Below are 27,340 nucleotides of genomic sequence, written 5' to 3'. Positions count from 1 at the left end.
ACAGACATCTGGGGAGGCGAGTTGGGGGAGCAGAGGGGTATAGCTCATGGATGGGGCATGTTGACCCTTGGTTTCCACCCAACGCTGGCTTCTCGGAGAGACGGTTTACCTCCGGTCTCCGCCCTCCCTTCCAGGTGGGTTGGGCAGAAAGGGTCTATCCTTGGGGAAGAGTCCTCTCAGCGCTGCTTCCACCGCCAAACACGGGTTCTACCTTCTCTCTCCCCGGGGAAGGGATGGGGAGGGTCCAATTCCTCCATCTCCTCCCTCGCCCCTTCTAAGCAGTCCTGCTATTTCCTGGAGCAGTGGCAAGAAAGACGTCGGCAAGCAGGGGGACCAGCTTTGCCCTCCAGGTGCTCTTTCTCTGCTCCACTTGGGACTGGAATTCTCAGGCAGTGAGCCTTGATGATTAAAAGCCATATAGAGCTGGTTTCGTCTTCATCCCAATCCCAGGAGGCAGGCATGATCACTGTTGCCATTTCACAGATTAGGAAACAGAGGCTTAGAACGGTTAATGCCTGTCCCAAGTCATACAGGTGAGACTTATACCCCAGCTTGCCTGACTCTCAGGTCAGGGTTGGATCCCCTGGACCCAGCCCACAGCCCAGATTTCTATGAGCCTGGACAGCCATGCCCTGCTGTCTGCCCTTTTGGACCATGACCACTGTTGGTATTGCCAGGTCGAGTAGGACAGGGTGGGAACATATCAGTGAAGCCTCATACGATCGCCCTGCACTTTCTAGCCTTTTCCCAGACACCTGGAAGAAAACTTTCCAGGGCTTTTCTTTGGGGTCTCCAGCACAGGTCATATCCATTCATGTTTGTTCCTGGAGCTCCCTGGGCTCTCTGTCTCCAGAATCCTCATCCTCAGAGACTCAAGCCTGACTTCCTGGGAAGGTGTTCCGAATCTCCCAAAGCTTAGGTCCACCTCACTCCCTGATGTTCTGGACTCCCAGGGGTCCCACACTACCTCCTGCTATGCTTTCCTGACCATCTCCTGCTTTGCCTGGGTCTCTGTGATGAGTCTATAAACCCCTGGAAGGCAGGACTGTGGCTTCAACTTCCTCTTTATGGTTTCCTGTGTGTCTTGCATATCCTTGGATCCAAGGAAGGATGGCGTTATAGGTCCCTCAGAACCTAGCTCCAGGATAGCCCTCTACCTCTCCCCTTGAACAGATACACTCAGGGGTCCCAAATTGGCAACCTTTGAGGAGAATTCAGCAGGCAGACAAGTTCTGTTTGACAAGCTTTTTCTCTCACAGGGCTTTGAAAAAAGATTAAAATTAGGAGTCAATGCTGAAATGTTTGGAGATTTAAAAGAAAAATCCAGATTTACATTTCTCTTGAAAAATCAGAAGATCTGGCTACCATATTTCCACTTGTAACTGTAGGCTGGTGCCAAGTAACAAATGCCAACTTTACATGGCACGCATGCTCCAGTGTGCCGTGGTTCCACCTTGCCCTCTTTAGACACACCATTTATGTGTGTCTGACCCCTGAAGGTCCTCAGGTTTGTGATCCTTGCACTCTGGCTACAGAGACACAGATGGGTGTCATGGTCCAGGCCTTTGGAGTGACTGCCTCCCTGGGCCTTACTTGGAGAGCCTCATTACATTCTCACAGCCTATTTCTCATAATACCTCTATTATTGTTTACTGAGCATGCTCCAAGATTCATGGGCCCAGGCTGCAGATGAAAAGTAAAATTAAATGTGGTCCAGAGTGTGTGGGCTCTTCTGGGTGCCTACTCCCAAGAACATGGTGTAATGCTTGGCAAATAGTAGATGCCTAATAATGTTTGATGAGCTGAATAGTAGATGGTAAATGGCAACTGAATAAATAAATTAATGGAATGGGGAGGATGGTTCCAAGAAACGCAAAATGTCCGTGATGACCTGGGTGTGGGTCGCTTGGGACCTCAGCTTCCTTGGGGTCACTGCTATCAAGACACCTGTCCACTCAGATATCAAATAGGAGTATGTTAAGGGGATCCCTCCTTTGAGGAACCCGGGAGGCTATGGACTGGAAATCCAGGAGTGTACCCACTGTGATTCCTTGAACCCAGACCCGCAGACTCCTGGGACCATGAGGAAACCCAGATCTGGAATGGGCCATGTCTTCCAATGCCAGGGGTCTTACAGAAGGCCTGGGCAGGCACTCAACACGCATTTCTTTCTTTAATCTTCAACAGCCCTTTTAGGTTAATATTATTCTCAAATTTACAAATGAATAAGGACACTGAGACCTGTAGAGTCTAAGTAAGTAACTGCTCTAGATCACACAGGCTTGGAGTGGTTCCTACCTTTGCTTTTTAAAATATGGCACTTAGGGCTTCCCTGGTGGCGCAGTGATTAAGAATCGGCCTGCCAATGCAGGGGACATGGGTTTAAGCCCTGGTCTGGGAAGATCCCACATGCCAGGAGCAACTAAGCCCATGTACCATGTGCTCTTGAGCCCGCGTGCCACAACTACTGAAGCCTGTGCACCTAGAGCCGGTGCTCCGCAACAAGAGAAGCCGCTGCAATGAGAAGCCTGTGCACCACGATGAAGAGTAGCCCCCGCTCGCTGCAACTAGAGAAAGCCCGTGTGCAGCAACGAAGACCCAACGCAGCCAATAAATAAATAAATAAATAAATAAATAAATAAATAAATAAAAATTTAAAAAATAAATATGGCACTTAGCATAAAGGGTTAACAGAGGTCTCACCCTTTATAGGTCTAAAACTTTTGCTCTTTTCACATTTCATGTAGTGTAGTGGTTAAAGAATACAAGCTCTAGCCAGACTCCCTGAATTGGAGTCCTGGCTCTATAGCTTCTTAAAACATGCAAAGTACTTAGAACAGTGCCTGACCCACAGCAAATGCCCTCAGAGCATTAGCAGTTATGAGTCTACTTCATCATGCCCCCATCCTGCCATGCCTGCAGTCTGCCCTGTTTTCTGTATTGGTATTGGAATCCAGTCCTGCAAGCCCTGTTTGCACCCCTGTCTCACACTGGAAGCCCCTACTACGTGGTGCCTGTGGCTGTATTCTGTCCACCCAGCTGCAGTGTGTCCCCCTCTGGCCTCAGTCAGGCTGGATGCCTCTCTTTGCTAGTCTGGGGGAGGAGCCAGCCTCTCTCCCCATGGCTTTCCCACTTCACCCTCCCAACACCGGGGCAGTCTCCATGATCCCAGCCATCTTCCTCTGCATTTGGAAAGATTTTCGGTGGCATCACTAATCACATTCCCCAAGCCTCCATCTCCTACAGGCTTCTAGCCATAGCCACTGACATCCCCAATCTTCTGAAACCAAGAGCAGAGGCAGAGAGTCACTGGTGGCTCTTTGGCCATCTTCCTTCAACTGCTATGAATGCACAGGAGCCCAAGATCAGCTTTTCCCAGAAGAGACACCCCCTGGAGAGGCCCCCAAACTAAAGTCTGGGGCACAAGTGCTATGCTAACCAACCACAGCACCACTGACACTTGGCACTGTTCAGGCACCAGTGGACCTGAAAGGTGATGCTGATTACATTGCATCTGACCTGGACAGCCACCCCTCCACCCATCAGAAGAGAGCCCCTCTGAAACTGAAGAACCCAGCCAAGAGTATATGACCCAGGCAAGACTGAGTCAGACAATAAATAGCTGGTCAGGTGACACCAAGACTCAGGCATGAGGTCTGACAAACATTTCCCCTGATTTGGGAATATTATCCTAATTTTTAAAAATCTTACAAGGGGATTTGCAAAAATCATGATTGGTTATATGGGCAACACTTCCTCTTTACTGAAATGCATATGGGGAAGTCAGCAATTTTCTTTTTCATTTGTTTCTCTCTGTCAGAGTGTGCTCTGTAGTGATAGATGACATTCCCGGAGAGATTCCATGAGCTCAGAACTGGGTTAAGTTCTTTATACACTCTCTTCTAATCTTCAGCCAGTCTTATTCCCATTTTACTGATGAAGAAACTGAGGCACAGAGAGGTTCGACTGCTTACCCAGAGTCACACAGCTAATAAGTAGAGGAGCCAGGATTCAGATCCCAGCCTTGTAACTTTTTAAAAAATATAAATTTACTTATTTATTGGCTGAGTTTGGTCTTTGTTGCTGCGCGTGGGCTTTCTCTAGTTACGGCGAGTGGGGGCTACTCTTCCTTGCGATGCACGGGCTTCTCATTGCGGTGGCTTCTCTTGTTGCGGAGCACGGGCTCTAGGCACGCAGGCTTCAGTAGTTGTGGCTCGCGGGCTCTAGAGCGCAGGCTCAGTAGTTGTGGCGCACAGGCTTAGTTGCTCCGCGGCATGTGGGATCTTCCCAGACCAGGGCTCGAACCCGTGTCCCCTGCGTTGGCAGGCGGATTCTCAGCCACTGTCACCAGGGAAGCCCTCAGCCTTGTCACTTTTAATTGTTCCTTCATCTCTTGTTCCTAAATGAGCTTCCCCAAACAATTCTCCAGTTCTGTGTTTTTCCAAATGTCTGTTAGCCACTAGTTTGGATTTTACAGATGAAGTAGCTGTGAGCAACATTCATCTCACTATTAGATAGGGAAGCAATATGTTTTGAGTGTATTTTCATATTTCTTTATAAAAAGAGTATTCCTTTTGCAAACCCTCATCAAAGTACCCTTTGCTTGCCCTCTGGCACTCATGTTGACACTGAAATAATGTGGTCTTTCAGGGACATCACATACACTTCAACCAACTTCTAACTACAGGCAAACCCAGCGCTCTCCCAGTGTTTCAATTTTGGGGTAAAGGCACCAGCCCTCACCCACTTTCCAAAGCCAGGAAACTGCGAGTCATCCTTGGCACCTCCCTCTCCCTCCTCAGCCACCACCCATATCTAATCCATCACCACAGCCTGACTGTCATTTACCTCCACTCCTCACACCTCCTCCCCACCCCAGCACAGCAGCCCCAGCACCTGCATCCGCCCTATCCCACCCCATCCCCCCATCCCCACTCTGCAGCCTGTTCTCCATGCAGCAGCCAGAGGGATCTTCCCCAAACCGATCACATTGCAACCTTCTCCTGCTTAAACCCTTCTATGGCTCCTGCTCGCTGTTGGAATAAAAATCCGAATATGGGACAGACAAGTGAGGCTGCCCTAGCTGGGAGGCTCCCTGATCCCTACCCAGCCCCCGCCCCAATCGCACTCCTGAACCGGCAATGCTCCCTCCCTCCCAAGCCAAGCCAGGGCAGCAAGGGTAAGGCCTGACACCCAAAGCTGGGGTGAAGACCCGTGCCTGCACTGGGTCCTGCCGTTTCCCCACAGCTTGGCAGGGCGCCTGCACACGGTAGTTCTCAGTAGCAATTACTGAATGAATAAATGAATGACTGGCAAAGAAAGCAAGCCTTTGCCTGTGCTGCAGCGGCTCTGCAGTCTGCCTGCTTTGCCAGGCGGGCACAGCACTGGACCTTCCATATCCGCTTAGAAAACTACCTCCTGCTGCCACACTGCCTACCAGGCCCTGCCGCTATTTTTACTACAAAATTTTCTGACTTTAATTCAGTAACTGGATTACAACAGTTGTGGGTTCGACAGGGCAGACTTTGAAATCTGAAGACATGAAAGTTACGGTGCTGGCTTTGGCAGTCCAGATGGCTTCTCCAAGAAGCTAGAATCTGTGGCCCCAGAACCCTGCTCTTTTAGCTGCTACTAAAAAGATCGGAGAATTTAGTTCAAGGAGAAGCCTTGGGATTTCCCCTGTCCTCTTATGCCCCTCCCCCTGCAAGTCCACCATGGATGTTTTAGTTAAATCTGATTTCATTTAAATAAGCTTGGTGAAGGGTGACAGGAGGAGAGGTGGTCCCCCTTGTAGCCCCCCAGGGAAGGCATTCATTATGCAAGTATTTAATGGTGGGTACCTCCATTAAGCCAGGCTTAATGCTGGGGATTCAGCAGCAAACCAGACAGAACGTTTGGATGAGCGGTGCTCATGCTGGGTCTTAAAGGATGGATAACAGTAGAACTGACTGGCGTGATTAAACGTGTTTCACATCTATCTCCCCAACTTGACTGTAAGCTCCTTTGGCCCCCTAACTGTTCCTCACCTTTGAATCCTGGCACCCCTCAATGCCGGTCGTTCTTCACCAAGCTGGGGATTGGGGGCGGGGTGGAGAGGTGGGTCACTCGAGTGGGTTGTGTCTGGGGTACTCTAGCTGAGGGGCAGGAGGCTGGATAAGCAGGTCCATCCATTGACTGGCGGTGTGACTGGGTGTTGGACCCCAGGAAACCCTTGCGTACTCTCTAAGTGCAGAGTGATGAAGTTTCTATGAGGCTGCAGGGAAATGTGTTGGGTGGCTTTTTCCTGGCGAGTGGGGCAGGCTGGGGCGGCAGGGAGTGGAGGGAAGGGACAGCTCAGAGAACCTTGTGGGGAAGAAAGAGGGCTGAGCCCGCAGGAGTGGCCACGTGGGGCTCCCGTCCTCAAGGCAGAGGGGAATGTGGAAGTTTAAGGAATGCAGGATATGGGATCGGGAAGTAGGGAAGGGTACCCACTAGTGAGGGAGATACCTCAGAGCTAACACCGGGGAGCCTGTGTTTCTCCGACCCTTCTTTGGGGAAGACTCACAGCCTTACTTACAGGTTGTCCTGTTGCCTATTGACAGCAGGCTCCACATACTCTGAGGCATCTCCGGGGCCTCTCCCAGGCTGAGGAGTCCAGGACATGAGTCTCTAGCCCACTTGGAAGTTTGGGTGAGCAGGTGGGGAGAGCAGAAAAACTGCAGCATGAAACTCCAAAAGGCCCCTAGGGGGTCGGTGAATGGGGCTTAGCGGTGTGTGTGTGGCAGGATTCTAAGCACCCGGGCATCCTGCACAGGAGAAGACAAGGCAGGGCCCCACTTGCTTTCCAGTGTGGACTTCACCTTCCTTCACTCTGGAGCCAGGCAGCCTCCCAGGAAAGGAGGGTACCCGGGACAGATGAAGATCCTAAAGGCCAACCTGCTCCCCGCATGCCCTCTTCGCAGCCTTGCAGGACCTACCGCAAGGCGTACTCTGTCCAGAGGCACCCAGGAGGCGGGGGCAGGGGGAGAGGTAGTGAGAGGGGCCGGCACTTGCTGGGTCTGCATATCTGGGTGGTGATTCTTTTTTTTTAATTTTATTTTTAAATTTTGTTATTTTTAACTTTTTATTATGAGAATTTTCGAACACAAAGGAGAATAATGCCATACACATCCATGTGCCCATTACAGAACTTCATCAATTGTCATCATTTCGCTAATCTTGCAGAAACAAGTTTTAATTATAATCAGAGATAAAACAGGATTCAAACTTCATGGAAAAGAGTAAAATATACTTTTTTAGGTGGTGATTCTTTAGCTTGAACTGTTGCCAGCTCTGGACTTTGGAAGCAGTCTCAGCATTGGACAGCAGATCCCTGCTCTCCCAGGTAATTGCAGTCATACAAAATTCCCATCCCTCTAGTCTTAATGAACAACTTTGCAATGGCTGCAACCCCACCCTTCCACTCTGGGGCAACAGCAGGAGTCTGGAAAGAAAGAAAGGGCTGGGTAGGCTGCAGGGCAGTTATGAAGGACATCGGGTCTCACCTCCCTAGCCTCTTCTCATTTCAGATTCCTCCTCCTCCGATTTTAGATCTTAATTCATCTCATAATAAATTCAAGTAAATAATTTTATTTCAGCAAGTAAAGGGACCTACTGTATACTCAACCTTGCCCAATCTGGCAGCATCAGGCAAGGTACTCAGGTATGGACTGAGACTCTGCTACTCCATTCCCATAAATAGAACAAGCATTTGGGGTGGGCCCTGTGTTGCCCTGAAAATACTCAGCTTTGCAGAGGCTGCCTCTTGGAGCCCAGGCAGATGCACCGGGAGGGACTCGCAAGGCGGGCCAGGCAGGTGGCCCCCAGTGCTGGGCTTATCTCCCTCTGGCAGCTGTGAGCTCACGCTCCTTGCCTCTGCTCCTGCGGCATGTCTAACAGCCTGTCTCTTGGTGCGTGCAGCCATGTGCGTGTCTGTATGTGTGCACCCGTGTTTCCCCAGTGGGCACAGGGCACAGGTGTGTTTGGATGGAGATGTGCCTATCTCTGTGGTTGCCTGCATAGCCCTAGTTTTCCCTTCTTTCTTCCCTCTGTCTATTGCTGGCAAGAGCAGCCCTCTGTACTTCCTCCTCTGATCCCCTGTCCTCTGCAGGGGGAGGATACTGCCTGTGCTGAGATATCCCTGGGCTTGGAATATCGTTCCTCTCTCCAAGAAAACTCCCACTTACCTGTCTAGCCCATACTCTTCCATGTCTTCCAGGGCAAAGCTGTGTTGGGCTGCCTGGAAGAGAAAGTGGAAACAAAACTGTCCTTCTCTGGGCTTCCCTGGTGGCGCAGTGGTTGGGAGTCCGCTTGCCGATGCAGAGGACACGGGTTCATGCCACGGTCCGGGAAGATCCCACATTCCGCGGAGCGGCTGGGCCCGTGACCCATGGCCGCTGAGCCTGCGCATCCGGAGCCTGTGCTCCTCAATGGGAGAGACCACAACAGTGAGAGGCCCGCGTACAGCAAAAAAAAAATACCCCCCAAAACCAAAACTATCCTTCTCTGAGGCTGGTCTGTACTAACCCAATGCTGGCCCAGTGCATGGTTCTCAGCTTGTCCATAAAGGTTTGTTGACTGTGGCTTATAGGCCTCGACAGGGATTGTTGTCTGATTTTTCCCTCTTGCTGAAAAGAAGCTCATGGGGCTGGCCCTGGGGCTGGCATGCCACCTCTGCCCTGGGTCACTTCTGGTGGCATCATTCTAAAAAATATAGGCCACGCAACAACTTTGGAAAACAGTTTGGAATTACCTAGTAAAGTTCATGTATACCCTATAAACACAGAAATCCCATTCCTGGGAGTGTACTTGGAGACTTGCACACATGAACTGAGAGACACATATGGAATGTTTTAGAGTAGCCCCAAACTGAAACCAACCCAAATGTCCATCAACACAAAAATGGATAATTAAATTGTAGTATTTTCACAGAATGGAATACTATATAAGAAAAAAGTAACCAAATTAAAGTTCCACTCACTAACGTGAATGAATCTTTAAAAACTATACAAAGATGAGCCAGAGAAGCAAGACACAGAAGAATATATTTAGTATGAGTACCATTGCACAAAGCTTAAACAGGTGATCGAAATAATATTGTTTAGGGAGACACACAGGTAGAAAACCATAAAGAAATGCGAGGAGAGGATTATCACTAAATTCAGGATCATGGTTCCTCTGGGGAGAATGCGTCAGTGAGGGGCACACAGGCTTCTAAGGTACTTGGAATGTTCTCTTCGTTGGCCTGGGTGCTGGGTACACAGGAGTTTGTTTTATTGTTTTTCACACTGCATACATGCATATTTTATACTTTTCTAAATATACTCTATGTTTTATACAAGAAAAAAAAGGATGGTGTGTGCCCTGACTCTGCCCTCTTTTTGTATCCAACCCGTGCACTTGTCCTCAGCTGGCAGAGAGGGGGCCAGGGTCCCTCATCACACTTCCTTTCTGTTTCTGAGGGGGGCCAGAGGACTATGGGAGGTGAGGGCCGCCCCTCTGCAGCTGGGCCCCTCTACTCCAGAGTGGGAAGGCCTAGAGGACGCAGGGCCAGGCGAGGCCGGCTGGCTCTGCTGTCTCTGCCAACTCTGAGGATTAGGCCAGGGCTCTGGCCCACCTGTTGTTTCACTCATTCAGCATGAACTTAGGCACTGAGCACTTACTGTGAGCATTGGGTGCTGTTGGGAGTGTTCAGATAAGTGAGAAATGGTCTTTGACCTCAAAGATCTGTACTGTATACAGAGGTAATCACGTATACAAATACCTATGGTACCTGGAAAATGTGAGCTAAATATCACATGACCTCCCATCTGCACTTTCAATAAACATTTGTTGAACACCTATTATGTGCCAGAAACTGTGGTGGATGGTGAGCATATAAAGGCAGTTCAGTCACAATCCTGACCCTTATGTTCTTAGCCTGGTGCATGGGAAACAGACACAGATGAGATAAAAACGACAGTGGGGAAAGCCCACTGATGCAAATATGCCCAGGGAGAAGCAGGAAGGGGCCCCACTCAGGATGGGTGAGGTGGGGACAGACGAGTGGGAAAGGTTGGAGAAGGGAGACCTTCCTGAAGGAAGCAGCCCCTGAACTGATGCTTTAGGGATGAGGAAGCAAGAACAAGGTGAAGGGCTAAGGCATCCTCCACAGAGGGATCAGCTGGAGCAAAGGCGCAGGGTAAGAAACAATGTCACGAGGACTGTTTGCAACCAGAACACAAGTACTCAGCAGGGATGCAGAGAGGAGCAGCTGGATGAGAAGGCCATCGCAGACCAGGGTCATATTTGCCTTGCAAAACCTTAGATCTTATAGGTGTTGGGAGCCACCGAAGTATTTAGGGGCTTGATAGTTTACTCCGGCTCAATATAGAGGAAGGGTTGAGGTGTGTGGATTGGAAGGAGGCAGGCAAGTTGTCAGGTTGTTGTGGATCCAAGAACTATTTTGACAGGCTAGCTGTGTCTGAGAGTGGGTGGGTCTGTGGGTGTAGGAGAGGCCAGCTTCACAAACAGCTCCCTGCCGAGTGACCAGGTGTGTCCCACAGGTCTCTGGAACTAGTGTGGCTCTGGGTTCTGGGTATGAGGAGTGTGGGCAAAGGCAGCAACAGCCAGAAATGTGGATGGGGCTCTGAACTCTCTGATTCCAGGGCCCCCAGATGCTGGCCTGTGGAAATGAGGCATGTAGGGGGCTTCTTATAAATTAAATGTGTGCACTTGAAAGATCCATCTGCAGTTAAATCAATAAGTCGGCATATCACTTCAAGGCATGAAGTGAATTACCAAACGAAATCCCTTAAAGATTCAAAAGGAGTTTCATCCTGGAACTGGGCGTAGGGGAGGGTTTGCAGTTTTTTTGTTGTTGATTTTAAATAAGTCTTTAAACGATCCTAGTTTAAAACCCATGCACATAAAACAAATACCCCCACCCCTCACCAGCAAAAAAAACCCTGGCCTTTGTTCTGAATTTCTGTCCTTTCTACTTTTTAATTGCTAAAAGTGGCCTTTCTTGTATAAAACGATACAGATAGAGAGTAGCCGGCTCCCCCCCCCGCCCCTTAATGTCCTCATTTGGCAGAAGAAAACGTCGCTGAGCCCTGTGCATCCTGAAATACGAGACTGGGAGCCTCCAGTAAAGAGCACCTTGCCTTTGCGGCGGCAGGCCGGCAGGGGTCAGGCGAGCTCCACGCAGAGCCCACGGAACCGCGCCCGAGCCCGAGCCCGAGCCCAAGCCCGAGCCCAAGCCCGAGCCGGGCTCCGCGGCGGGCGCGGCGCCTCGCGGGAGGGGAACAGAGGGAGGACCCTGGACCCTGGACCTGTCCTAGGCTGGGGGTCGCGGCTAACGGTCCTGGGTTAGCCGGGTGGGGCGTGGACTGGGCATCCGTCCCCAAATAAAAAAGAGGCGCCCTTTCTCAGCCCCACCAACTAGCTGACGCCAGCGCTGGCTTCACGTCTGGGCGTGGCCGGTTCACCTAGCGTTTTTTCGGGTACCGTGGGCAACTCACCGGTCTTCGGGAAGCGGGCCCTGCGCAACCTGGTCTCCGGCACCGGGTTGTCGGGATCAAGGAGCTAATACGTCAGTATGAGACTTGAGAGGTCTATATAGGTGAGGAATTGTCATTACCAGGTTTTATGGGTTTAGAATTAGGACTCAGGCCTCTGGAGGCGTGTCCTCTAGGCCCCAGATCAGCTGTTCTAAATGGTTGCCTGTGCCTTATAATTACCGCTGGGGATGTGATTAGGTCCGGGGCCCATCCAGGAATCTAGGTTTTTTACAGGTTGCTAAATTCTGATAAAGAATGTGCCCGGACCACACTTGGAAAACCATTACCTTAGCTTCTGTTGCCATCCGTCGGGACAAGCAGCAGGAAAACAAAGAATGGGATGGTGGTCAACAGGGGAGCTGGGCTGATAGTGACCTGCCTAAAATTGGAGTGGAATGAGGCAGCCCCAGGAAGGAGTGGTGCTGGCAGCTGGTACTGCAGAGTTGCACAATGCACATTAACTGCCCCAAATTCCAAGAACCAGTGCCCCCTGCTCTCCCATCATTCATGACTCAGGCTACACTTTTTTGGCTTTATTTTATATCATTCCTATTTCACATATAGCAGTGGGAGAATAATCATCCTCCCCAAGGTGGTGGCAGAGCTGTTACCCACACTGCCTGGATGAAACATCCCATTCTGAACGTCTTCAGGCTGTTCGTTCCAGCTACACTTTATAACCAGCAAGACCACCATTTTAGCCACATTCATCTCCAACATAGTAGGGAGCACGGTGGGGAAGTGAAGGGACAGGGCCACAAGCCCCTCAGGATAGGACTGGGCTGGGGGTGGTAAGGGGCTATATAACTCCACCTGTCACAGGCATCAGGCTGGGAACAGCTCTTGGCTATAGGCCAGGACCAAAAGTCAGAACAGGCACCGCTGGGCTGAGGGCCAAGAAAACCAGTTCTCTTTTAGGGAATTAGATGGGGTGGGACAACCCCAAACTGTCCCACTCTGACTGTGCTCCATCCAGGCGGCCATGTAGTAGGGCCAGAGGCTGGCATTCTCAGAACGCCTATTTCTGCTGATCTGGATTCTAGCTCCAGTTCTGACCTTGGGAAAATCAAATTGTCTTGATCTTTCAAAAAACATGGGGATGGGTTCCAGAAACTTATGAGCTTCCTTCTAGCTCCAAGACCCTTACCGCTCCCTCCTTTCTTTAAAAAATCACTGGGAGATCTGGAAAAGGGAGGTTGAGAATTCCTCTATCCTAAGGGCTGATTCCACCCCTGTGTCCCCTATCACCAATGAGCAGGCTGAAGGGCCAGAAGCAGGACCTGGACCAGCCACTCTCCAAGGACATAGGGCTGGAGCCAGACAGAAGGCAGTAGCAAGTAGACTGCTTCTCCCCCAAAACACCAGTTTAGAAGCAGATGGGTTTGCTTCATGAAATGTTTAATACACAATGGCAGCAGCCACTGTGCAGTTGTAACAAAATTAGCCATAGGGTGTCCAGAGAAATGTATGCAGGCAGCCTTGGCTGGAGTTGAGCCAGCTAACCCAGGCCTGCTGCCCAGTCAGCTGTGGGCTGTCATATGGCCAGGACTGGACAGTGGCAGTGGCAGCATTGTGCTGGAGGCATTGAGCCCCGTCCTTCACGAGCACACTGACCTCTGCCCCACCGTGGACTCTGGGTGGCACAGGTGTTCTGAGATGCCTATTCCCAGAGCTCTACCCCAGTGGTAGGATTTCAGCTTAAACAATGAGGGATGGAGGGGCTGCTGCAAAGGGGGTGCCCACTCACAAGCTGCTGAGATGATGCCTCTAGAAATTGGCAGAAACAGAGGCTAGGTTTGGGGGGTATTTTTCCCCAAAAAGAAGAGACTACCAAGTTCAAATTAAGGAGAGGGGCAATGCTTCTGGTGTACTTGAGCAGAGGGTTCCCTGGCAGAGGCTCACCAGGAAAAAAGGTGCCCACTCTGGGAGCGGGGGTGAGGCATCAGGCTTGAAGTTAGAGAGCAAGGGCGCAGAGTCACCAAAGCCCTCCCACTGAGCTCCAGGAAAGCCAGCATGCTTCCTGAGGAGTCCATGTTAAGCCGCTGCACACTTTTCCTGGGCCAGTGGGCAGGGCCTGCCTGGAGAAGAGCTGCCGCGTCTCTCGTTCCAGAGAAAGGCCTCTAGGTGCTGGGAAAGGGGATGAAGGGTCTTGGAATCAGTGGAATTCTGCGTTGAAGGCTCTGCCGATGATTAGCCGCCTCACCTCACTGGTTCCAGCCCCGATCTCATACAGCTTGGCATCTCTCAGAAAGCGGCCCATGGGGAAGTCGTTGATGTAGCCATTGCCACCTGCAGCCATGGTTTGGGCAGAGAAGAAAGGACAATAGGAAAAGTGCTGGGCAGTGGGCAAAGCAAGGAGAGCAAACAGAAGATCAAATACATAGAAATGGGCTATAGGAGGACAGGCTGATTGAAGAGAAGCAGCAAAAGGTGATGAGAGGTTTCCCTGGTGGCGTAGTGGTTAAGAACCCCCCTGCCAATGCAGGGGACACGGGTTCAAGCCCTGGTCTGGGAAGATCCACATGCCGCGGAGCAGCTAAGCCTGTTCGCCACAGCTGCTGAGCCTGCACTCTAGAGCCTGTGAGCCACGACTACTGAGTCCGCGTGCTGCAACTACTGAAGCCCACGTGCCTAGAGCCCGTGCTCCGCGACAAGAGAAGCCACCGCAATGAGAAGCCCGCGCACCGCAACAGAAAGTAGCTCCCGCTCGCTGCAACTAGAGAAAGCCCATGCACAGCAATGAAGACCCAACATAGCCAAAAATAAATTTAAAAAAAAAAAAAAGGTGGTGAGAGGGATGGGGTGGAGATTACCTAATTGTGGGGAGGGTGGACAGGAGGCCGGAAGTCCACTCAGAGTGCTGAGGATGCCAGGCAAAGGTAGGGGAGAACCACTGGCAGACATGGAGAAGGGGGACAAGAAACTACTGCATAGCACTTACTGGGTGCCAGGCCCAGAGAGGTGAAGTAATTTGCACAAGTCACAAAGCTGGTCAGTGGTAAAGCCAGGATTTGAACCTAGGCTGTCTGGCTCAAGCCTGTGCTCTTAACCACTATGTGGCCTTGAAGTGAGGCTGTTCCACCTCTGAGGCATCTCCTCTTCCCCATTTCCCAGTGTCCATAGGACCAGGCTGGGAGGGTGAGAGGGGGCACTACTGAAGACAGTAGCAACTTGTGGCCTCTGGCAGTTTTCTTCTTTGCTTTTCCATGTCCTCCCAGTAACTGGGGCAGGAGGAGCCTAAAGGTGCAGCTCAGCTGAAGCACGGGGTGAGGAATGGGGAGGAGCCACAGGCTCCGGGAGTAGGGAGTGGGGGCCACTCACCCAAACACTGGATGCCGTCCAGGGCTACCTGTGTGGCACACTCGGCTGAGTAAAGAATTACCCCAGCGCAGTCCTGTGGGAGGAGGTTCTGTGTCAGCTGGGCCCCCGCCAGGGCCACACGGAGGGGAGGGTGCCCAGCAACCACCCCTGCCCCAGCGCTCTCTCCTCTGGGCCCAGTCCTCACCTTGGCAGTGCAGTAGCCCTCATCACAGGCCTTGGCTACATTGTAGACGTACTGCCGACAGGCCATGAGGCGGGTGTACATGTCTGCCATCTTCCCCTGCATCAACTGCACACAAAGGGAGCCCACAGGTCAGTGTGCTGGAGACACGCTCCTCTCAGAATCATTCCCTAGTTACCAAAAGCAGGTCAGCAGTAGCAACCTGACAGTCAGGAATGGGGACCCGGGGCACAGAGAGGAGGTGGGACTTGCTTAGGATGACAGACATGGTAGCGGGTCTGGAGTTAAGGCCAGAGAGCTGCTGCTGCTGCATTGTGACTGGCCCTCCACTCACACGACCCTCATTACCGACCGTCCCACAGCCCAGAAAGCGTGACTCAAAATGCTACTCCCTCCCCACAATCTGCTTCCTTCACCCTCCAACCCTACACTGCCTCATTCATTCATCTCAAACAGGAAGGGAGGTGACATGAGATGAACTGCCTGACAGCTTTCAAAGCCAGGTAGCATGCTGAGGAAGACTGCACCCCAAGCACTCAAACTTATTTTTTTTGTTTGTTTTTGGTTTTTTGGCCATGCCACGAGGCTTGAGGCTTGCGGGATCTTAGTTCCCCAACTAGGGATCGAGCCTGGGGCCCCTGCAGTGGAAGCACGGAGTCCCAACCACTGGACCGCCAGAGCATTCCCTCAAACTCATTTTTTTGATGAAGGATAGTAAATGCCCACAGCAAGTGCCCTATTTGTTCATTCGTTAAAGAAAACCTGAACCCAACGAAAGAGTACATCTCAACAAAACCATTCCACTCACCTGGAAGTGGCCGATCTTCTGGCCAAAGGCTTCCCTCACGTGCAGGTAGGGAATAGCGTGGTCGAGGATGGCCTGCATGATCCTGCGGGAAAGAGAGAACACTGGCGAGGGGCCTTGCTGTCACCCCATTGCTGGTTGGGGGGCAAATGCTAGTGTGGAAATGCCTGGGGGGCAGCCCAGCAAGACAAGGAGCTGGTGTCCCAGGGAGGAGAGAAGGAGCATGAGGACCCTTGTCAGCCCTGCTCAGTTGCCACACTGACTGCCCAGCAGCCAGTGCCCCTTCCCCTGAGACCAGGCGAAGTGGCGGGACCCTTTGTAGATGGTTAGAGCTCAGGCATCTTGCTTCACATCTGAGTAACTAAGCAGGGTGGCTCCTCAGGCCTTTTGCCTGTCACCCAGTGATCCTTGCCTTCAGTGCAAAGAAAGTAAACATGAGAGGAAAGGTAATTTTTTGTCTCCAGGAGATAAGGTACAGGCTCCCATCGGCCCCAAGGGGAGGGCTGCGGCACCACCTGCTGAGGAGGCTACAAGAGCCCAGCTCCCCCCAAAGCCTCACACTCACCCGAGGGGCCCACCGGCCAGCACCAGCCGCTCCAGGTCCAGCCCACTCATCAGCACGTAGACGCCCTTACTTTGATGGCCCAGGATGTTGGCAGCTGCAGGGAAAAGTGCTGGTCAGGGGCAAGGGGGCTGTCCACAGCCTCCTCACTTTTAGAAAAGTTGCTGGGTTTAGTAACGTGGCTCTCTCACAAGGCATTAAAATATGTTACCTGACCTTCAACTAGGGCTCCAGGTGAGGAAAAGGATGGAGTTTACCACTTCTAGTCAGAAGTGGAGTTTGCTAGTGGGGACACGCTCCCCTCACCCTGCCCCCAACACACAGGCCCAATCCTTAGATCCTCCCCTTCTCTTCTTGAGCTGCCTTGGATGGGAAAGAAGAAAAGCTAGTTTGGTCTAGAAGTCATCCAACCTCTCCCAATTTTTCTTATTAACACACTTGTGCCCATAAAGGAACCAGAGGATCACTCTTTTCCCCAGGTTGAGTCTGCTCTGGTTAATACTACCCTCCCCCCTCTGCCCTGGGTGGTCCATGGAAGAGCCTGTCCAGGAGATGGGCCATTCGGTGCTGGTGACAGAAACCGCCGAACACCTCCCCACCCCGGAAGCAAGGACACTGGATGGCCTGGGGAGGTGTGGGCAGGAGGCTGAGTGCAAAGAGTTGACACCACTGACCTGTCTTTAATGCTAGTGGAGTTTTTTCCTTGCCGACAAAGAAGGCTCTGCACGGATCGTCCCTCCCTAGATGCTCTTTATAACTAAAGCACACTCTTCTCAGGTGGCGGATTGTGGGGGAGAGGGAGGGTTTATGGCTGAGGCACAGAACCATCCTAACTGGTGATCAAATCTGTGCCCTCCGTCTGATCAGTGCATGACAGGGGTGCTGGCTCTCATCATGTGGCACACGTTCACTTACACTTCAGGGGAGAAATACTTATAAACTGAACTGCCTTCCCTTCACCGAGTCCAGCTTCCATCAGTTTATTTAGATGTTTTTTTTTAGCATTGTTAATGAATACCTCACACAGGCTGTACAGGCAAATGTACATATAAGGAAGTCTGAAGAACGTGAGTGGGTAAGGGCAGATCTTACCTTTCTACTCCAGATACCAGAATACCAGCCCCAGGCACAGTGTGTGGTCCACATAGGAAACACCACCCTTCCCTGAAGCCACAGTAGGGCATACAGCTGCAGGAGCTCTGGCTGGGAAGGACAGCTGTCCAGACTGAGACCAACACCTATGGGCCAGTGGGCAAGGGCACAGTGGCAGGCCCACTATCTGGCCACATACCGTTGGTGAGCTAACAATGGTGAGGCTCTCCAAGCCAGAGATGGGCTTTCTCAGCATGTGATGGGGTCAGGACAGGGGCTCCCTCATTCTCAGAGACTCACCAGGAACCTCGCAGTCCTCAAAGATTAGCTCACAGGTGTTAGAGCCCCTCATCCCCAGCTTGTCCAGCTTCTTGGAGGTGTTGAAGCCTGGCATACCCTTTATGGGAATAAAAGGTGGCCCTGATTACAGAGCAGTCCCCAAGGGGGGCAAGAAAAGGAAAACCCCTGAGAAGTAACCATCTTTCCATCAAGTCTCTGTATTTGCTTAATACACCAGCGTCTACTCACCAGACCCCCACTCTGTATGCGACCACCCCATTTCTGGAGGCCCTGCCCCTAACACTCCACCCCAGCCTCCCCTGCTGCTGGCTGCATTCTCCCCAGTTCTCGTGAGACCAGTTCTTTCCCAGTGAAATGCCAGATCCCTGGGGTCTTTCTGACCCTTCCTGGCTTTGGTTTCTTTCCTTGGGGGAAATCACTTCTTTTTTTTTAAGATTTTTTAAAAAATTCATTTATTTTTATTGGCTGTGTTGGGTCTTTGTTGCTGTGCACAGGCTTTCTCTAGTTGTGGCGAGGGGGGCTACTCTTCGTTGTGGTGCGTGGGCTTCTCACTGCTGTGGCGTCTCTTGTTGTAGAGCATGGGCTCTAGGCGCATGGGCTTCAGTAGTTGCAGCACGCGGGCTCAGTAGTTGTGGCTCGCGGGCTCTAGAGCGCAGTCTCAGTAGCTCTGGCACACGGGCTTAGTTGCTCTGCAGCATGTGGAATCTTCCCAGACCAGGGCTCGAACCCGTGTCCCCTGTGTCGGCAGGTGGATTCTCAACCACTGTGCCACCAGGGAAGCCCCGGGAAATCACTTCTAAGACACTCTCCCCAGCCCACTCAATTCCTTTGCCCCCTTGTTCCTCTGCCACCTGTACCTAATGGAGTCCCACCCGGGGTTCAATTCAACCACCTGTGTGCTCTGACCTGGACTAATCAGATGCAGAATGTGTTGGCATATGCCCATCAGAGCACTGCCAGGTGTTGCTTCCCTCTCCTCTAGGAGACGAGAGCAGCATGACTCAACCTGGAGAGTTCCCATCTCACCCCTCTCCCTATGGAGGGTACTGCAAATCTTTAAAACACTCATTCATGAAACTCTCTACCAACTCCCCTGCCCCCATGGTCCCCCCACCCTCCCAGGGGCCCTGGCCTCCTCCTTCATGACCATTAGGCAGATGGTTCCCCCACCATCACCATCCCCTACCCGTGCCTCTTCTCCCTCAACGCACCATTGTTATTTGCTGACTCTCTCTCATGCATCTCACTTCCTCCCTCTCCTATTTTCTTTTCTCTTTACCAAAAAATCTGCTCAGTTCTCTCCCATTCCTAAAAGCGAACTGAAACTCCCAACTTTTCATTCTAACTCCTGCTGTCTCCCTTGTGCTTTTACTGACAAGACTTGGAAGGTGCAGTCTCTGGTCTCCACCTGCATCCTCACTCATACCTTGGGCTCCCGTGGCTGCTCTCTCCAAGTCCACCAGTGACACCCTGATTGTCAAAGTTGGTGGCCTCCCTTCAGTCCTCATCTTCCTGGACCCCTAGATAGCCTGGCTCTGTGGATGGCTCCACCGTCCTCAGACTTGACCCCTCCTCCCTGAATTCCACTTTTTGGCCCCCCTCCTTTCAGTCTCCATTCCCGCCTCAGCCCCATCCCAGGAGGGAGCCTTGGCAGAGCACACAGCCCTGATGGTCTTTGTGATCACTTGAAGGAGGTCATCTCTGGTGCCACTTTCAGGAGATAAAAGCCTCCCGCCATACACTCCCCTACACTCACCTTCTCCACAATGAAGGCTGTGATGCCCCGAGAAGCTGGCACAGCAGCCAGATCTGTCTTGGCATAGACAATAAGGACATCAGCATCAGGGCCATTGGTGATCCAGAATTTGTTGCCATTCAGGACATAGTGATCTCCTAAGGACAGGAAGTTGGCTACTTGCATAAGCTGTATGGGCCTGTCTCAACCAGTCAGTTCTCCAGACCTTCTGTTGAGCAAAAAGCTGCCCAGCTGGCAAGTGCTTCTAGAAACCCAGAAGAGGCCTCCTCCAATCACTGCTCCCTCACCCCGAAGGTCTGTCCCTCTCCCACATCAGCTCTCACATCAAGGGAATCCTCACCTTTCTTTTCTGCTTTCAGCTTCATCGAGACAACATCGGAGCCAGCATTTGTCTCACTCATGGCCAGGGCTCCGATGTATTCACCGCTGATCAGCTGCAAGGAAAACACCAAAGGGCTTTGTTATGACTTCAGAAATACCCTACAGGGGCTCACTGATACCATGTCTTGCTTGGTCACATGACACCCCTTCCAACTTCTCTCAAATCTGGGCATAGGTAAAGTCCTAGAAGAGAAGCCCCATACCCACAAGCCTAAAGCTTTCTCTTCTATTCCCATTCCCCTTGCAAGGGAAGCTAGTCCTAGGCTTTCATTTCTTAAAATGCTCAGTACATGGTGTCCAATGACTGACTCAGGTGTTCTGGCCCTATTTTAAATTTATTTTTTGGCCGTGCCACGCGGTTTGCGAGTCCCCGACCAGGGATCAAACCCACACTCCCTGCATTGGAAGCACGGAGTCTTAACAACTGGACCACCAGGGAAGTTCCTATTTTAAATTTTTTTGATTGAAGTATTTTTATTTTTTAGTGTCATATTTTAGTTTTTTATTTTCCTAATTTATTTTTGGCTGCATTGGGCCTTCATTGCTGCGTGGGATTTCTCTAGTTGCGGAGAACGGGGGCTACTCTTCATTGCAGTGTGCGGGCTTCTCATTGCGGTGACTTCTCTCGTTGTGGAGCACGGGCTCTAGGCACGCAGGCTTCAGTAGTTGTGGCTCGCGGGCTCTAGAGCGCATGCTCAGTAGTTGTGGCACACGGGCTTAGTTGTTCCACGGCACGTGGGAGCTTCTCGGACCAGGGCTCGAACCCATGTCCCCTGCATTGGCAGGCGTATTCTTAACCACTGCACCACTGGGGAAACCCTGACTGAAGTATTTTAAAACAAATCCCTGACCTCTTCCTAGCCCTATCAGTTTCAGGGCAGCAGCATCCTACAGAAAGCAAGGCTGACCAGCCCTCCCCAATGGGGGAGAAGCCTCATGGCTCATGGTTGCACCATGCGATCAGCATGTTTCTCCATCCCCATTTCCTCACCTTGGGGAGGTACTTCTCCTTCTGGGCCTCGTTTCCATTACGAACAATTTGGTTGAGGCAGAGGTTGGAGTGGGCACCGTAACTGAGACCCACTGCTCCAGAGACTCGGGATATCTCCTCCATCACCAGCACGTGTTCCAGGTAGCCCAGGCCGGAGCCGCCATACTGAACTAGGGGTCGGGGTGGGGGACGCAGGGGAGTGGAAAAGGCAGCTCAGTTAAATGAGGACACTGAGAGGAATCTTACATTTATTTGCAGTAGAGGAACACTCTTATAGCACCTATTCCAAGTTCCCTCTAGCAAGGTCAACAGGTGGATGCTGTGGACCCTGCCTGCAAGCTCACAGAATTGGTGTTGCCTGCTGCTGCCTCTGGTCAGCGGAGGCATGGTTCAGAAAACAGTCATTGCAACTCCTGCTTTATCCCGAACATTTTTAAAAAAATATTTTCTTTATTTATTTGGCCACAACATGCAGCTTTTGGGATCTTAGCTCCCCACCCGGGGATTGAACCCAGGCCCTCAGCAGTGAAAGTGCAGAGTCCTAACCACTGGACCGCCAGGGAATTCCCTATCCCGGACCTCTTAATGAAGACAAGAAGACCTGAGCACCCACTGTTCGGAAAGCTATAGAAGTGCCGACGCTGATGAACAAATGAAGCAAGAGGACCTGGGGTTTATCAGAGAAACACAAAGAGGGAAGGTCAAAGCACTAATATGAGATACAAAGTGGAAGATGTGCATGCAGCAGCCCTGAGGAAGGTGAGAGCTTCATAGCGTAGGTTTGGACCTAAAGAAGCAGGACTGGTAATGGAACAGAAGAGCTGCAGCCTGAGAGGAAGTCTGGAGAGGGCAGAAGAGATGCTGTGAGGGAATTTCAGAACTCCTCATAAAAAATGTGGTTTTTTTCCTGGGCAGCAGATCCAAAATCAAAGAGGCTGGGTTACCTGGTGCCAGCCTCCCCTTCCTCTGCCCTGCTGTCTGGGTAAACCCTGGCAAGGCCCTCTGTGTATGTTCACTCTGACCAAGAAGTCAGGCTGGTCCTTGGCTCTAGGGAAGGGTTAGCCCAACCCGCACGACTCCAGCAAGGAAAGCCCACGGGTAGGTAACGTTAGAAACTGCTACCAGGACACCATGTGGAAACCAGAACTCATATCTGGCTTTCTTTTCAAGGCTCTCCCTGGATAGGGTTTTCATCTGATTCCTAACTGCCTCTTTCTTCCATTAACTAGCATCTGATTCAGAAGAATATTCTTTATGGGGGCTCATAAACCCCCAAGACACAGTGGGAAAAAGAGTCTTGTTTGAGAGTTCCCAGCAACCTCCCCCCTACTATTGTATGTTAAGATAGTCTAAATTAATTTTTAAGTGGTTACATCATTACTCATGATGTAACTTTTGTACGATCAGCTTAAATCCCAGGAACTGTCTCCAAGTAGTGAGGGGAGGATGTAAGGAGAGAATACTGTGGTCCACCGCTACTCTAATGCCCAGTGAACACAGGCCAAAGCAGGGTGGGCTGTCCAGGCTTTGGCTGGCAAGGCCATAGGCTCACCTCTTTACAAGGCACCACAAGCCAGGCCTGGCCTTTCCTCTAGAGGCCAATATCTGAAACAAAGCCCACCAGCTCCCTGCCCTCTCCCCCCTGGAAACAAGTAGTAAGACCCACAGGGGACTCTGGACAGGCCCAGGGACAGCCTGTTAAATACATTATCTGGCCACCTCACTGTGGAGGCTCAGACAGGCATCCCTCTCTCCTATACCTCCGTCTGCTTCCAAATGAGCTCTAGGGCCAAGCTGTGGGCAGAGAACACAGGCATCCCCCACAGGAACACACTGTCCTGAGTGGTACTGCCTCGATGCTACTGGTATGGCAGAGCTTAGGGATTATGCGAGGCAGTAAGACTGAGGTACTAAGACCACTGCTTGACCTGGAGTTTTCTAAACTCCCCAGATCACCTGGGGGAACTTGTTAAGCATGCAGAGTTCAAGAGTCTGGGTGACCCAAGTGAACCACACTGACCTAAACCCTTGGCCTTGTTAACGTCACTGCCTAAAGAAACAGAAGAGTTTACTCTTCTCTGGGTTGACAGTCACTCGGCACTTTCTCGGCTCCAAGTGGGAAGAGACTCTGGTTTCTCCGAGTATGATCTTTCTTCTCCTTTCCTGCTTCTTTTGGGAATGGTTTTAAAGGGCATGCAAGAAAAGTTCTCTGTAGGGAAAGAAACCATACTCACCAGGGGCTGTGACACCCAAGACTCCCAGGTTCCCCAGCTGCTTCCAAAACTCCTGCCAACAGAATAGAGTGAGTGTAGTGGGTTGTGAGAAAGCAGCCAGTCACAGGGGCCTGGCATATCTGGAACAATAAGACCCAAGGGCTTCACAGAAAGGGGCTGCATTCTTACGGAGTTTTCATTTACCAGAAGACTGTGAGAGCTCTGCCAGGCAGCAGTGCAATTCCCAGACCATCCCAGCCCAGCTCCCAGTCTGCACCCCCCACCCCCTCAGAGTGGGCCCCACTACTCACTCGCAGGTTCTTGAACTCATTGCTCCGATCAATCTCCTGGGCATGGGGTGCTAGATGCTCCTGAAGGAATTTAGCCATGGTCTGACGAAGCTAGAGGGAGAGAGGTGGACAGATGCTGCTGAAACGGTACATAATTACCCCTGAGGACAGCGTCTCCACTACTGAGGACACTTTCAGGGAAACGGGACACAAGTAACCTCACCAAAGAGCATCAGACTGAAACTTAGAGGCCCCACCAGTTTACGCTTCCTCAGAGATGATCTTCCCCTCTCTTTCTGAAGATAATTTCTTTTTATTTATTTATTTGGCTGCGCCAGGTCTTTAGCTGTGGCATAGGGGATTTTTTAGTTGTAGCCTGTGGGATCTAGTTCCCTGACCAAGGATCGAACCCGGGTCCCCTGCATTGGGAGCGCAGAGTCTTAACCACTGGACCACCAGGGAAGTCCCTAAAGATTATCTCTTAAATGTCACTCCCCTATATAAATCATTCCATGGCTTTCCATTGTCCTTAAAAGATAAACTCCTGGGCTTCCCTGGTGGCGCAGTGGTTGAGGGCCCGCCTGCCGATGCAGGGGGCACGGGTTCGTGTCCCGGTCCGGGAGAATCCCACATGCCGCGGAGCGGCTGGGCCCGTGAGCCACGGCCGCTGAGCTTGCTCGTCCGGAGCCTGTGGAGATGACCTCTCCGCAACAGGAGAGGTCACAGCAGTGAGAGGCCCGCGTACCGCAAAAAAAAAAAAAAAAAAAAGACAAATTCCTTATATATGTATATGTATAACTGAATCACTTTGCTGTACACCTGAAACTAACACATTGTAAATTAACTATGCTTCTTTTTTTTTTTATCCATTAAAAACAAATTAAGACAACTCCTTACCCAGGACTGGAAGGCCCCGTGTGAGGTGACCCCTGCAGCCTATCCAGCCTTCCCCAGTACCTTTCTCATCCCCCACTCACTGTGCTCCAGCCACGCCCCCTTCAGTTCTTGGCACGTGTCAGGCTCCTTTTTGTCCCTGAGCCTTTGGGTAAAAGGGATTATTCAAAAGAGATTAGAAACTCCTTTTGGCAGGAAAGTTTGAGAACTAAGATTGAACACTTTCTGCCTGAGGTGATTCAAAGCTCTGTCTGCTGACTGTAAATGCAAGTGGACTTTGGGGTCTGGACAAGCTCAGGCAATTGCTTAGAGCCACAGGAGAATCACATTCCCCGGGAACCCCAAGCCAGTGTCCAAGTGAAGAGTCTCTCCTTCCTCCAGGAATGGCTCTGGTTCAGCCCCATTTGTAACAACATCTTTCAAGTTTTTTTTCAACTTCGTGGTTTGACCCGATAGGTTGAAGAATTATAGCACGAACTACACTGTGAATTTCAACTCCACCCCCAAGGTGTGTATTTGAAAAAGATTCCGTGGTGATGATTAACCAGGTTTGAGAACCACAGCCGTAGACAGTATTGAGGTGTAAGAAGACTTCAGACAGATTGAGGGCCCTTTTGCCACACGCGGGTAGTCCTGCCAATCCTCCACCAAAACACCCTCCGCCCCACCATCCCCGGTCTCCCAGGAGCGTTCCTATCCTCGACTCCTCGTCTAACTCCGGCAACCGGGCCTTGCTGCCGCCACAACGGGGAGACTGGGGCCCGCGGCCGCCCCTGCGCTGGCGCTCCTACAGCCCCCGGATCACACGCCGCGGCTGGGTGGGCGCTGGGTAGAAGAGCGTCAGGGAGACCACCGAGCACGGAAAAGGGGCCGGGAGGAGGGTCAGGCTCCCTACCTGCTTCTGCTCCTCGCTTAGCCCATTGATCGCATCGTCTACGGGCAACAGCGAGTTGGCCCGCTGAGTAATCAGACCGGCGAGCGGCTGCAGTGGCAGCCGCGGCCTCCAGCTCGCCACGCGCCGACCCAGTAGCCAAGCTACGGTCGCCATCTCGGCCTTGTCCTGGGATCCTGAGCCCCAGCAGCTGTGAGCGAGTCCTGCGGCGCTCCACCAATCCCCGGCTTCGCTTCCGCCACCCAATCGGCGAGGGGGTGGGTCTCCAGCAGCCAATCACCCTCTACTGTCCGAGGAAGGCCGCGCTTCCCCCGGCCACTGAACCAGCCAATCAGCGGTGACCGCCTGCGCACCGACGCCCCGCGAGGCTGGTGTGCTTGCTGGGGGAGCTGGACCTGCAGGCGTCATGTCAAGGTTGGGTCTTCTTTTTTAAAAATAAATTTATTTATTTATTTTTGGCTGTGTTGGGTCTTTGTTTCTGTGCGAGGGCTTTCTCTAGTTGCGGCAAGCGGGGGCCACTCTTCATCGCGGTGCGCGGGCCTCTCACTGTCGCAGCCTCTCATTTCGGAGCACAAGCTCCAGACGCGCAGGCTCAGTAGTTGTGGCTCACGGGCCTAGTTGCTCCGCGGCATGTGTGATCCTCCCAGACCAGGGCTCGAACCCGTGTTCCCTGCATTGGCAGGCAGATTCTCAACCACTGCGCCACCAGGGAAGCCCCCTGGATTGGGTCTTTTTAAAGTGGACGAGTAGGAAGAGTGTCTTCTTTTTTGACTTGAGGATAAGTATTCCCCCTGCGTTGAAAATAGCAGTCCCTAACTCCAGACATCTGTGGGAAAGCAAGTGTTAAAATAGCACACGGAAAAGCCCCGAATGCCCCTTGCTTGGCAATACATTGTTAAAGCAAATCTGGGGAAAGAGCGCTGGCTCTAGGGTGCACGTTGGTTATAACTCAGTGAATTTGCTTTATTATAACAAGGTTTGTTGACTTTGAGTTTTATGGGAAAGGGGTTGTTAAGGAGTTGCTGTCTTCCAAATTATTTAATGTACCTAAGAACAAGAGTCAGGACTTACTTCTAACAGGGGTGGGGTGATGGTGGATCGAACTCAGCTGCTCCCTGCTGGAAAGACAAGTGTTGGCTGGAAAGGACAGGTTGCCTATTCAGAAGGCAACCTGGGGGGAAGGCAGAGTCGCGTCAAAGAACCAACTCTGAAGAGTCTGCTCCACCATGAAAATTTTTAAAGGGAGAAAGGGGGGAAGCCATTTGCAGTTTATCATTTGGGGAGGGGGGGATCAGAGTCTTCCTTATCTTCCACTAAGTGCAGACTTTCTTCTGATAGGTTGGTGGTGTGGTAACAAGGTGGTGTTTCAGGAATCTGGTGCTCAGCCTGAAGTTACCATCTTCCACCTAGGTGGGGCCTTAGTTCTAGCAGAAGAACTCAAAGATATTGTTAGGTATAATCCTGGTTTCTGGAGGAACCAGGACCCTGCTTTATTGTTGTACTATAGATTCTTGACTGCTCCTCCTTTGTTTCTGCATTCCCTCTTTTTTCTATTTAGCAACTGTTTGAATCTGCCCTTTGGCACTCAGGGAAGGTCTAGGAAGCTGATGCCTCTTTCCTACAAACAAGAAATGGGAACACAGAAAGGATTTGTACACAGGAGGGCCTCACGGGGTCCTGCTCCATTGCAGGGAGACAGGAAAGGAAGAATGGTATATGAGGGGAAAGAGGAGAGCTGGTAGAATTCAGCTTCTATCCCCTTCCCTGCTTTGCTAATTTCCTTCTCTGTGGGGCAGTCAATGCCCTTGAAGAACTCATCTCAGGTAGTTTAGCGCCCTGAATCCAGGGACACCATTGCAATCCTGCTACTTCGATGTGGAACTTCGGGCAAGTTTCTTGGATCTTTTCAGACTCTGTTTCATCCTTTTTTTTTTTTGGCCAAGCCGCCAGGGATTGAATTGGGCCCTCAGCAGTGAGAGCGCACAGTCCTAACCACTGGACCACCAGGGAATTCCCTTTCATCATCTTTATTTATTTTAAAATATTTATTTATTTTATTTTATTTTTGGCTGCGCCGAGTCATAGTTGTGGCACGCAGGATCTT

At 51.4% G+C, this 27,340-nt stretch overlaps 1 protein-coding gene across 2 annotated transcripts; it reads right to left on the bottom strand.

Annotated features, from left to right (window-relative positions):
• Positions 1-12,939: 12,939 nt before the first annotated feature.
• IVD (isovaleryl-CoA dehydrogenase) lies at positions 12,940-25,600 on the bottom strand. Of its 2 annotated transcripts, XM_059059016.2 has the most exons (12): positions 25,240-25,600; positions 23,472-23,561; positions 23,182-23,233; positions 20,948-21,117; positions 19,916-20,009; positions 19,576-19,712; positions 17,820-17,916; positions 16,431-16,524; positions 15,869-15,950; positions 15,064-15,168; positions 14,880-14,952; positions 12,940-13,847 (listed from the first exon to the last, which is right to left on the bottom strand). In XM_059059016.2, the coding sequence occupies exons 1-12, from the start codon at positions 25,390-25,392 to the stop codon at positions 13,714-13,716; spliced, it is 1,281 nt and encodes a 426-aa protein (XP_058914999.1). In that variant the 5' UTR covers positions 25,393-25,600; the 3' UTR covers positions 12,940-13,713. The 2 variants fall into 2 exon arrangements, with proteins under 2 accessions (XP_058914999.1, XP_066885080.1); XM_067028979.1 differs by lacking the exon at positions 15,064-15,168 and having other exon boundaries at positions 25,240-25,448.
• Positions 25,601-27,340: the final 1,740 nt, after the last annotated feature.

This window comes from Kogia breviceps, chromosome 3, assembly GCF_026419965.1.
Source record: "Kogia breviceps isolate mKogBre1 chromosome 3, mKogBre1 haplotype 1, whole genome shotgun sequence".
NCBI lineage: Eukaryota > Metazoa > Chordata > Mammalia > Artiodactyla > Physeteridae > Kogia > Kogia breviceps.
The sequence above is the reverse complement of the archived record's forward strand: the minus strand, read 5'-3'. Positions and strand labels throughout refer to the sequence as shown.

Excerpts from the sequence above, each read along its gene's own strand:
- IVD (XM_059059016.2), bottom strand. The coding sequence starts at position 25,392 with ATGGCGACCGTAGCTTGGCTACTGGGTCGGCGCGTGGCGAGCTGGAGG. Across the intron at positions 17,917-19,575 it reads CAGCCTTCATTGTGGAGAAG|GGTATGCCAGGCTTCAACAC; the intron begins GTGAGTGTAGGG and ends ATTCCCATAAAG. Across the intron at positions 15,951-16,430 it reads CTGGCCGGTGGGCCCCTCGG|GATCATGCAGGCCATCCTCG; the intron begins GTGAGTGTGAGG and ends TCTTTCCCGCAG.